This window comes from Mesoplodon mirus (assembly GCF_964341445.2).
Source record: "Mesoplodon mirus genome assembly, chromosome: 6".
In the NCBI taxonomy this organism is placed as follows: domain Eukaryota; kingdom Metazoa; phylum Chordata; class Mammalia; order Artiodactyla; family Ziphiidae; genus Mesoplodon; species Mesoplodon mirus.
This window is the reverse complement of record NC_138982.1, coordinates 58,267,887-58,280,543: the sequence shown is the minus strand read 5'-3', so window position 1 is coordinate 58,280,543 and position 12,657 is coordinate 58,267,887. Positions and strand designations below refer to the sequence as shown.

General features: G+C 37.9%; 1 protein-coding gene across 4 annotated transcripts in view; it reads right to left on the bottom strand.

The window, feature by feature from the left end:
* PLD1 (phospholipase D1) overlaps nucleotides 1–12,657 on the bottom strand; it is a 206,546-nt gene that overhangs the window by 81,548 nt on the left and 112,341 nt on the right. For all 4 annotated transcript variants that reach the window (XM_082624745.1, XM_082624746.1, XM_082624748.1 and 1 more), the window contains 3 exons: nucleotides 11,206–11,355; nucleotides 10,416–10,499; nucleotides 664–745 (listed from right to left, as the gene is read on the bottom strand). In XM_082624745.1, coding sequence (XP_082480871.1) covers nucleotides 664–745; nucleotides 10,416–10,499; nucleotides 11,206–11,355 — 316 coding nt within the window. The remainder of the gene's footprint in view (nucleotides 1–663; nucleotides 746–10,415; nucleotides 10,500–11,205; nucleotides 11,356–12,657) is intronic.

Sequence of the window (12,657 nt, the reverse complement as noted above, 5' to 3'; positions counted from 1 at the left end):
TAATTCAACTTAATTTAACTCGGTTGAGGGCCAACCACATAAAAAATTTCATTAGAAATATGAATGTAAAGTAGTCATTGGTGAGCCTATACTGCTTCAGTTGTTTACTTTTTATAACAAAAAAAGCACACTTAGTGCTCACCCAGGATCTACAGGGTCACACTATTTCACACTATTACCATGAACTGTCCCCAAACTGGAACCACCAATTCTTTATGTCCTTCCGTTTGACATGCTTCAACATCAGCTTGACTCCATCTGACTGAAATCATTCTCAGATGCCTTTGAATTTTGCTCAAATGACAAAATAATGAAAAATAAATAAATAAAATTCTATGTTTCATTTCATCATTTATTACTCAATGATGAAATTTTATACAATTTTTTGCCTAACAAATTAGCTGCCTACAACTGATTAAAAAACAAAAAATTAGACTTGGTAATATAATCCATGCTGTGAATTAGGTGAAAATATTTATGATTCAAAAGTAATGGGAAAAAAATCAGAACCAAATGAACTTGAAAACAGTAAGCATTCTACTTTTTGTCAAGCTCTAAAGAAAAAAGTTAGAAGTGTATATGAAGGGCTTTGGGGGAAAAAAGGCATTTCAGAGGCAATAAACTTTTAAAAATTATATCAGCATTTGTTAGGAAAGTACATACTGCTTTTCGCTTAAGAATGCAGTCCAACCTCCAACGATTTCCTTCAACCACCGGCCGTTTCAGGAAGATTTCTGGACTCAACCTGAAATCATGAAATCAAGATTTCAAGAAACTAAAACAAAATATAAAGTTCTGATTGTGTCATAGGAAGCAGAGGCAATTTTAGCTCAAATGCCATCACCATCCTCCATCGTGGCAGGTCATCCAAAGTTCCACTCTGAGTCCACGTACAACTTCTTATGGGAACAGCAGCCTTTACCCCAAAAAAGTCAATTTCAATTTCTCTATCTTACTCACACATCATACATAGACACACTTACAGATACTACTGACTATCCACCTTCTCCTTCCTTGCTGTCAGAGCCCACCTCCCATGACTGAATGTGAATATTCTAAATAATTGCTTTCCCAGACTCCTGTGCAACCCCAGCACAAAATAACACAATCCTGTACAATGAGATATATGAGGAGGTACACGAGGGGTTAATGGAAAAGTCGTTTCTCTGATGAAAGGAAGAGACACACGCACACACAAAAAAACCCCCATGAAAAGCAGCTCTAGGATGGATGTTGTATGGGGGTGTGATGCTTAGAGAGGTGCCGCCAAATGGAAACTTAAGGGCAAAGCCAGAACCCTGAAATCACTGGATTACTTCACCAACTTTAGTACTGCCTAACTTTAGATTTCTCATTCAATGAGACAAATCCTCATTGTTTAAGCCACCTTTAGTTGAGCATTCTAGCAACCTAGACCAAAAGTGTTCTAATAGATAAACATGAACACTGACTTCCTATACCAAGCAGTGTCCGTGGGAACCTGGGGCTTTCTGAGCAGGGAAGAAGGCAGGCTTGCTGATAGATGAACTCTTCCCAGTGTGAGAATGGACCCCTGGGGTCTTCTCCTTAGTAGTGCCACAAGCAGCACAGTACAGACGTCACTTTTTCCCTTGGGGGTGTGTTCAAAATTATTGCCTGAGTTAAACTGGTAAGTAGTGTACCTCCTCTATAATGGGAAAGACAAACAAACAAACAAAAACAATAAAGAAAATTTCATCCACTGAAATGCTAGACCTGGAGGAGTGGGGTAGACTGTGTAAGGATCAAAGCCTTACAGAATACTAGGGTGGAATACTGGCTTAGCCAGGGAGTCTTCTAAGCATGTGAAAACAACAGGGTTTTAAGGAGCTAAAGAGACTAAAAGAAATAATTTTACACTCTGTTTCATTCAGTTAAAGAAAATAAAAACCCAGAGAAAAAAGTATCTAAAGAAACTCATACTGGGTAAGATAAATAAGAAAACAGACAAATAGAAGGGTGTGTACAGTATAAATATTAACATATTTAGTTTAGAATAGGAAACAACTCAAACAAACAAAAAAATGCAGCAACTGATAGGAAAAGATCTAAGATGAATTAAAAACAGATCTGTTTTAAATAGAAAAGTGTGTCCTTGAGCACTGCTAGGTCACTGAAAGTAGGACATACCCAACAACATATATACACTTGCAATGTTTGATGTACACATTAATTATGGGCTCAGAGGGCTTCAGTTTGGGGGCCATTTTCAGGTCTATACTCTGCAATTAAGTCTTTATCATCTTTTTTTTTAAATCTAAAAGCATTGTGTACCCTGGATGCAGAGTATTCTATTAGATGCTTTGGAGGATCTTATGCAGGCTCTCAAGGAGACCTGGATTTTGAGGATACTATGTGAAAAGATAAAAATAGTCATGCTATAAAAACTGAAAGCATAAACAAAGGCAAGGAGAGAATAGCTATGACCCACAAGCATCATTATGTCAAGATCTTTAACTAAGTAATTATTAGCTAAGCAAAATTCAAAAGAACTGTGTAATACTACATTTCATTGAGTTTAGGACACCACTGACTGTAAGATGCATCATTACTGTGTGTATCACTAAGATAGAAAAAATAATGACAGCTATAACTATAAGATGTTATTAAGTGTATGATGTATTACGACTTCAGAGATGTTGAAATGTGCTTCTAAGTAAATGCTCCTTTTAGAAGATTTTATAGCTTGTATGAGAAAAAAAGCTTAAAATCGATGATCAGAGCTTCCATCTTAAGAAGATAGAAAAAAAGAATAAATTAAGAAAAAGTAAGAAGAAGGATGGGAATAATAGATAAGAATGGAACTCAGTGCAATATAAAACAGAACAACAGTAGACAAAACTCAATGAAATCAAAATCTAGCTCTTTGAAAAGATTAATAAAATTGACAAACTAGCTAGATTAAAACAGAAAAAAGGAGTTTGACTTTTAGATTTCTTATTTAAGTGGGAAGAAATAATATCAATCCTACCCAAACTCTTTCAGGAAACAAAGGCAGGGGAAATACCACCTCATACAATGAGGCTAGCATTATCCTAACACCAAAACCAAACAAAGACAATCCAAGAAAAGAAAAAAATTAAGTACAATATTCCTTACGATCATAGAGGTAAAAATCTTTACCAAAACATCACAACTTATAAAAAGGATAACAGATCATGACAAAGTGGGGTTATTTCTAAGAATGCAAGGTTGGTTTAAAAGTTGAAAATCAATCAATGCAATTCAGCACATTAACAGAAAAAAAGAAAAAAAAAGGTCATTTCAATACATGCAGAAAAAAGGCTTGACAAAATTCAATACCCATTCAGAATAAAAACTCTCAATATGTTATAAATAGGAAGGAATTTCCTCAAAGTAATAAAAGGCACCTATTAAAAAAATTTACCTAAAGCATATAATAAAAGACTGAAAGCTTTTCTTCTAAGACTGAGAACAAGAAAGATGTCCATTTTCATCACTTCTATTCAACATTTTACTCATGATGCTAGCCAATGCAATAAGGAAAAAAAAGAAAGAAAAAGAAAAAGAAAAAAAGAAATACAAGGCATGCAGATTAGGAAGGCAGAAGGAAAACTGTCATTATTCACACATCACATGATCATCTATGGGAAAAATCCTAGGGCATCTACAAAAAAGCTATTCACACTAGTAAGTGAACTAAGCAAGACTGCAGTAAATAAGGTCAATATAAAAAATCAATTGCATTTCCATATGCTGGCAGTAAACAATTAGAACATGAATTTTTAAAAATACCATTTACAATAACATAAAAAAACATGAGTTACTTACTGATAAGTGCAAGACCTGTATATGGAAAGTATAAAACACTGATGAGAAAATTTAAATAAGATCTAAAAAAATGGAGAGATATACAGTGTTTATGAATTGGAAGACTCAATACTCAGAAAGAAGAAAAAGTTTGACATACTGTCTAACCAGTGGTGATTCTACCATTCTTTTCCCTCTGATTTTGCAGTTGGGAGGGAGAATCTGGAAATGGGCATTGGCACTGGTAGAGAGAGCCTCAGAGGTCCTCTAGTTCAGGCTTGAGGAGGAAGAGTGGGATTTCCTGACAGTGATAGTGGTGGCAGGGAGGGGCCCACAGGCATCAAAAATGAGGAAATGGAACTTTCCTCTCCAATGGAAGAGCTGTGGTTCCAAGAGGAAAATACAAATATCCATTGCTTGGCTCTGGACACAAAGTGTCATTGAAGAAAGTGTGTGGCAGAGCAGGGTAAATAAAGCCTCTTTCTAGCAAGAGGACTAAAAAGGGAAGCCACAGGCAACCCATAAGGAGTGGGTATACCATGGAGAGAGAGGAGCTCAGGAAAGCAATGCTATAAAGTTGTTTATGAATTTCTAGCTCACTCCTAAGCTGCCCATGCATGGGTTTGGTCCTAATATTATGCCAAAGAATTTGAAAACTGAAATAAGAAATAGACCACTGACCAAATTGGCCACTAGGTGGAGCACATGTGGGGGCAGATCTAAACAGCACTGTAAAGGCTTTGAAAATAAAACTGACATTAAAAATACACAGGTAGAAGACTGGTTGCAACATTCTGCATGAACCCAAATGGGCCAATTTCCTGCTAAAACAAAAATATCAACATTCTCTATAAGATTTAAACAAGACCCAGAGTCATAATATTCAAAACTTCCAGAATACAGTAAAAAATTACTTGGCATACAAAAAAATCAGAAAAATCTCAACTTGCAGGAAAGACATTCAACAAATGCCAATGCCAAAATGACATAAATGTTGTAATTATTTAATGTAATTCTCTGCCAGATATTATAAAAATGTTTCAAAAAGTAAGGGTGAACACTCTTAAAATGAATGGATAGTCAGAAAGTCTCAGCAAAGAAATAAAGATATAAATAAAAACCAAAGAGAAATTTTCAAACTGAAAAATACAATTACAAAAAACCAGACTCTCACTGGATAGGTTCAGTACCAGAACAGAGGTGACAAAGGAAAGAATCAGTGAACTTAAAGACAGATAAAGAGAAATTATCCAATTTGAATAACAAAGAAAAGATTGAAAAAAATGAACAGAGCCTCAGAGACTTGTGGGACAATACTAAAAGACACAATTTGTGTCATCAGAGACTCAGAAAAAGAGGAGAAAGAGGGAAATGTAGGAAAAAAGTTTGAAGAAAAAATGGCTGGAAATGTCTCAAATTTGATGAATGATATAAACCTACAGATTCAAGAAGCTCAGTGAACTCCCAACAGGATAAATTCAAATACCATAATCAAACTGCTGAAAACGAAAGACAGGAAGAAAATGTTGAAAGCACTCAGAAGAAAAACAATGCATTATTTAAGAGGGGAACAATGATTCAAAATGACTGCAAATTTCTCATCAGAAAACATGGAGGCCAGAATGAAGTGGAGCAAATTGTAGCTAGACTGTATAAAGTTCTTCTACAGTTTAGCAATAAGAAAACAATCCAATAAAAAAAGAAGAAAAGTAAGATTTGAATATGTTTCCAAAAAAGCTAAACAAATGTCCAAAAGTCACAGGAAAATATGCTTAGCATGAAAAGACGTTGCTAATGCAAATTAAAACCACAGTGAGAGACTACTTACATACCCTTTGGAATGGCTAACATTAAAAAAGACTAACAGTACCAAGTGCTTGCAATGATGAGGAGGGATGAAACTCTCATACATTGCTAGTACAAGCACTTTGGAAAACAGATTGACAGTTTCTCACGTTAACCATATATTTAACTCCTAGTATTGATATAATACAGTAACTTGAATCTACTTTCTAAGACAAGGTTTAGCAAACTGTACTCCATAAGCCAAATCTGGTCCATTGCCTGTTTTAGTATGGCCCATGAGCTAAGAATGGCTGTTACATTTTTAAAAGGTTATTAAACACACACACACACACACACACACACACACACCCCACACACACAAAGAAGAATATACATCAGAGACTGTATGTATGTGACCTGAAAAGCCTAAAATATTTACTATCTGGCCCTTTACAGAAAAAGTTTGCCAACCCTGTTGAAAGTCAGAGGCTTTTGAACATTTTGGGTCATAATCCACAGGAATACATTATGAATCCACCCCAATATTTTCATTTATCTATCTATCTACCTACCTATCAATCAGTCTTCTGCTGACTACTGAAATAAAAATTTCACAAAATAATAACCCTTACTGCCACTTAAGTTGCAACTTTCCTTTCTCTTATTTCCTTCCTTTTCTTATCCTATTTCATTATTTAAATAAAATTCTGAACATAACCCACTAAATTCTTTTTTTTAAATAAATTTATTTTATTTATTTATTATTTTGGGCTGCATTGGATCTTTGTTGTTGAGCACGGGCTTTCTCTAGTTGCAGTGAGTGGGGGCTACTCTTTGTTGCGCTGCGTGGGCTTTTCATTGTGGTGGCTTCCCTTGTTGCGGAGCACAGGCTCTAGAGCACAGGCTCAGTAGTTGTGGCGCATGGGCTTAGTTGCTCCGTGGCATGTGGGATCTTCCCAGACCAGGGCTCGAACCCGTGTCCCCTGCACTGGCAGGAGGATTCTTAACCACTGCGCCACCAGGGAAGCCCAATTCTTTTAATAAATAATTACTAAAGAGTCGCAACCCACCATTTGAAAAACATAACATTAAAATCAACTTAAATGTGTCTCCTACTTAGAATAGTCTTAGCTTGTGAGCCAGTCCAAATGAAATGCTGAGTTTGTTTTTTACTTTAGAGCCTTTGTCTCCAGCTCAAAGGAGACCTTGTTTCTGTTCCCCTTCCTCTGATAAACTCCCCCTTTAAATATCTTTGTTTATTGTTTTTCTTCCTTTTCTACAGTTTTACTAATCCAGTCTGTCTCTGGCCTGTTTAATGCATGGACTCAGTACAGACACTGTGGCAGACCCCACCTGCACCCTCACCACTGACAGGCCAGGCAGAGAACCAATCTAGGCAGACTCAACACACATGCTCCAAACATCCCTGCTGACCAGTGGGAATGAGAATCACCATCATCCAGAGGAAAACTGATCTAAGCCATGCTTTATACATCTGTCCTAAGTTAAAGCAACGGACTGGAAGCCACATCTTGGCACCCATCCTCATTCTAGGACTCACTCCAGTGAACACTGGGTAGTTCACAGGTGACGTGAAGTAGCAGCAAGCACAGAAAAGACATATAAGATATGTTCTCCTGGTAGATACAGATAAACAAGTGAGGAATGCTCACTAATCTTTACACAGAAACTACCTCTTTTGATACCTTTAACTTCTAGCTAGGATTTACTCTTCACCTTAATTTTCAGATAGTCTGGGCTGTTTAACGAATCATTCTCTCTTCTAACCTGACAGCCTACCTTAGAATTTACCTCTTCAGAAAATTTCTTCTGACTAAATCTACCCAAATCTGATTATTACTTTATCCAGCACCTTTAAAAAATCCAATCCGCACTTAAAAAATGTCAGAGCTAAAAGGGATCTTGCACACCATGCGGCGCAGTCGGCTCCTGGGAGAGGCAGCTCCATGACACGTGGGCACTAGAGCAGACACACTGGATCCAAGCCAGCACCGGCACGTACAGACTGTGTTGCTACGGGCAGTTTCCTAATCGGCCCCACTGAGCCTCACTTTTCTCATCTATAACACAGTCCCTGGCGTTTAGTAAGAATTCAACAAATAGTGGCTACTTACTGTTAATGTTATTCAACTATGCCTTAGAAATGACCCCTTATAAAGGTGAATATGACTTGCCCCAAGTTAGTAATAGTAAGGCCCCTAAGGTGGTCTGAGCAGAGACTCTCACCATTCCTCTCCTGGACCGCAACAATAACTCGCTAGATGGTCTCTATAACCACTGTTCAATTCATCTTCTACACTATAACCAAAATGGTCCCTTTTAGAAAACAAATTTGATTAAAATTCCCATGCTTAAAAATGTTCACTGATTCCCAGTGTTCAAGGGACTGCACTGGAGTTCAAAGAACTCCAGTGTTCAAAGGATGCAAACTCTTTAGCAGCTCACGAAGGGCCCTTCACAATTTGACCCTAACCCGTCTTTTGAATGCTATCTCCACCCACCATCCCAAAGAATGCTATGCTTAAGCTGTTTACGACCTCTACCTTCCTCCAAAATTGCTGTGCTCTCTCACCCCTCTATGCCTTGGTCCTGGTTATCCCCCTGTCAAAAACATTCATTGCCTTCAACTGGACAGCTCCATCACCCAGGACTCAGGCCAGCGTTCTGTCCGTTGAAGCTTCCACAGCTCCTGCAGGCTCAGTCACTGACCTAATCCATTGTTCTACACATGACTTCCTGACTCTCTATTGTCGCAGGGTAGGGGCTGCTTCTCTTTCATCTTTCTGTACACATGGCCTCGTTCAGTACCCGTCATAGAGGCTGCTCACTAAATAGCTCTGGAATGAATGAGTGAATAAATTAACAAATGAAAAGATGGATGGTTAAATGAATTAACAAATAAAGAAATTAAGAGCTTCTAGGTCCCAGGTTGCTTCTCATTTCACTAAATCTGCCTTTGCTTGCATACTAATTGTTTTAGAAACAGATTAACACAGTTTTCACTCATGTATATGATGTCTCTTGAATTAGATTGGAAACTTCTAAAGGTCATGTGCACTTTCTCACTATGGTTTTCACTCTCTCAGACCCAGATATATCAGGGTTTGATAAAGTTTCTGAATGCTCTCTTTTGCAACATACTTGCACAAGTATTTTCTTCCTTGCTATGAGGGAAGTTCCTGCAAAGGTTTTATTTCAAAGAGAGTGTTGTAATAAGATGTTATCCTAGTGCAGTCATGAAAAAGCAATAACCTCCTGATTTATTTTCTTGCTGACAGTAGAAGAAAAAACAGTCAAGGTTCCATCTCTTTAGATGTTTAAATGAGTCTTTATTTTAGTGTTCAGAACCTTCAAAATATATATTATTTGCTTGTGTAAAACATGAAAATATGGGCTCAGTGGAAATGCTATTTTCAGTCTCTTTCATGTCCCTGTCAAACTTTCAGAAATACTTTTGAAAGGACCATACCTACTACATTAAGCTTCAATCTACTCTCATAAGTGTTTAGAAAGTATTCAACCAAAGAGGTAGCTTCTAAGTATGAAACTTTCTTTTATTCCTGGTAACTGACAGAAGAGACAAAATTTGGCAAGAATATAAAGGCCAAGATTAAGGTCCTCCATAAACATGAGAATAAGCAGGTTCTCAGACACACTATCACACACCCTATCTATTGAATCTAGATCAATCATTCTCAACCAAGAGGGACTGTGCCCTGCCAGGGGACATGTGATGACAGCTGAAGACATTTTGGTTATCACAACTGGGAGCTTGCTACTGGCATCTAGTGGATAAAAGCCAGGGATAATGGTTCTAAACATCCCACAACGCACAGAACAACACCCCCATAATAAAGAATTATCTGGCCCCAAAGGTCAATAGTGCCAATTGGGAAAGCATGCCCTAGAATTATAGATTTCCTCATCACTGAGGCAAAACAGTAGAAGAAGATGTGTTCACATTCCTAATTACTCTCCCCTCCCTGCAAAACCTAGAATTAGAAGGAAATGAATTATGACAATATTTTCATAGTTCGGTACAAGAGAGCATTTGGAAGGAAACAGGATAGGGAAAAACAGGGGGCATTTCAAGCAACTAAGTTCTTAGAAGGAAAACATATTTAAGACATTTTCATTTCCACTGTAGCAAATGTTAGCATCTGCAATGGGTTTTAACTATCCAGGCAGATGGATAATTGGAACTAAAGTCAGACTACAAAGCCTACACCCACTCCAGGAGGAAAATTTCCCAAGAGCTAAATGAGTTTTAGGTACAAGACTTTCAGTGGCTTTAATAAACATAATAACTCTCATGGATGATTTTAAAGGGGATTAGAAAGCTGAAACCTGATGCATCTCCAAAAAAGCTAACCATTACAATGGATATTTTAATAGCAACAGGCAAATGGGAATATTCTAATTTCAAAGGGACAATTCAGAGGAAGCATATTCATTGGACCTCATGACAGACATAACAAGATGAGGAAAGGTACCCAGGGAAGATTATTTTCCATTACCTCTACACCTATATTTTCATTGCATAATAATCTTTACTAAAATGAATACTGGTTATCTGCTTCCAAATGGAAAGACAAAAACAAAACTGTTCAAACTAAATATTTTAAGAATATACATGGGTGCCAGGTTTTTTGAAAAGACCTTTTAGTGGAGGCTACTACAATTAATTAGTTGAGACTTCGGCCAAACCATCTGTGAGTACTGCTGTCTTACCTAATGTACAGTTCTACAACAGCACAACACTGTTCTATATTCCTAAACATAGAGACCTCCAAACGAACTCCCCAGGGACAAATACTAACCACCAATCTGTGATAAAAATCTCTTCTTTTGCCTCTTCCATTGCATTCGCCACATCTTCAAAATATCCTTTGGCATTAACATACCTGAAAGACAAGTTTTCTGTTTCATTTTTTTAACAAAACAAACAAAAAGGAATCTATCGTATGGCAAAAGAGAAGATGGAAGCCACTGCCTAGAGTTTCTACAAAACCACCAGTTTAATTTGTGTAACTGGAAACAAGGATTGAAAACAACACCTTCTGTCTGCTATGTACGAAGTACAGTAAATAGACAGAAGTAGGCAACCTGATTCTTTTCTGCCGAGAGAATAACAAATTGATTGGTCTCATCATCGTATGGGGTCAGATGAATTCTCCCATCCTGTTGAACTCACACACAGTTGTTCTTCTGAGACTGAAAGCAGACCAGTTTCTAATCCATGGGTAGAAAAGCATGCTAAGCAGGATTTCATTTAAAAGAAATACCTGGCAAGTAAATTCTCTTTCTTAAATTATGGCTAATGACTTAAATAAACTTTCCATTTGTATCATTAAGAAAATGTATGAAGTTAACTTTTAAAATCAAACTTCAAAATCTAAAGCTAGCTATCTAAAGCTCTCTGTAAAAAATCATAAAAACAAAAAGTGGAAAACTAAGTGCTGCTCAGGTAGTCCTATAAAGAAAGGCCCTTGTTAAGTATAATGCATAATATCTTTTCACAGCTTCAAAAATTGATTCTAGGTGAATTTAGACCACTACAATATTAAATGCTATGACTACTGTGATAGTCTTAGAGCAAAAAGATCTTACCATTTAGCTAAAGTGTTCTCTTGGATAGCAGCATAAGACCCAAATCGATGATCTTTCAGAAAGTTGGGGCCATGTTTATGGATGAATTCTTCTATAGCCCCTCCCCACCACCGAGCATGTCTATAGCTGTTGCATTTTAAAATCAGTGTCCTTCAAAGAAAAGCAAAATGTGGAAAAGAATGGTCACTCTGTGTTCTTTCTCTTTAAACAATTTAAGAATTAAACATGTCCCATTTTGTTTTGTTACTTCAGCAAACATAAGTGGAAAATTTTAGGCAAAGAGCACCTTACCTATATCAGAAAAGTAGATTTTTAAACGTTTTTGGCAGGATTTAAAACTATATTCAACGTAGTGAAAACAAACCTTCAGGTTACTTATTCCCTCATTCACTTATGCAAACTTGTGTAAAGGCACTTATTACAGTCCTCGAGCTCGCTGTGCTAGACTGTGAGGTGGACAATGGAAGAGACATAAGGTGAGGTCCTACATCGAAGTGTTAGAGAGTTGTTGGCTCCTGTGGAGGACATTTCCCTTGGGACTGCCTGGTGTCCATTCCCTCAGCCTCCCTTCCCTACTCTGCATCCACCAAAGCCAACAAAATGGCATCTTCCAGCCCCTGATCTCAAAGATTGGTTCAGGGATGAGGACATTAGCCAATTCCACCCAACAAGTGAGAATAAATGCAAGGACTTGCTCAGAAATACCAGGAAGAGACTCTTTCCCTTCCACTGAACTTGGTTTGAGTGTAAGAGGCAGCCATCTTGCTACCACCAGGGGACCAGCCTGAGGATGGAGCAGATCTCAGGAGACAGAGCTGAGAAAGACCAGGAAAATACATCTCAATGACATGGCTGGAAGCTTGGAATCAGCCATGGTTAACGTGGCTTATTAGTTACTTCTGATGCAACCCAGATTGCACTGAATTTTTCTACTGCCAATGACTAAACTATCCTAAACGGTTACAGATTTATAAGTGCTGAAAAAAAATTCAGAGTAGGAGATCATAAAAAGTTATTACATGACAAATGTCAGAATTGGTGACTACCACCAAGAGGTGGAAGTAAGTTATCCAAATTTGAAGTTCAGAGAAAACAAGGTGTTGGAGCCAGCGGTCTCCCTGCCATTTAGGGAGAAACCCACCTCAGTATAAAAGCCCTGTGAGTGAGGAGGGAGAGTTTGCCTTTGGGGGGAAATGCAATGATCCTGATGAGAAGCAGGGGAGGGGCTATATTCACAGACCACAAAATGATTATTTATAAAGATTAGGGATGTCCAAACATCCTAACATTGATGCTTGGCTTTTGTCTGGGGGGTGGCGAGGGGCGAGGTGAGACGTGGTGGCGCTGGGAGCAGTGAAGCATTCTCCATCCGCCGCTGCAGGGCTGACACAGGACTCTGCAGGCAGGTCAGGAGGGCATGGAAAGTGCCTGGGCTTGAGTCAACATGGTAGT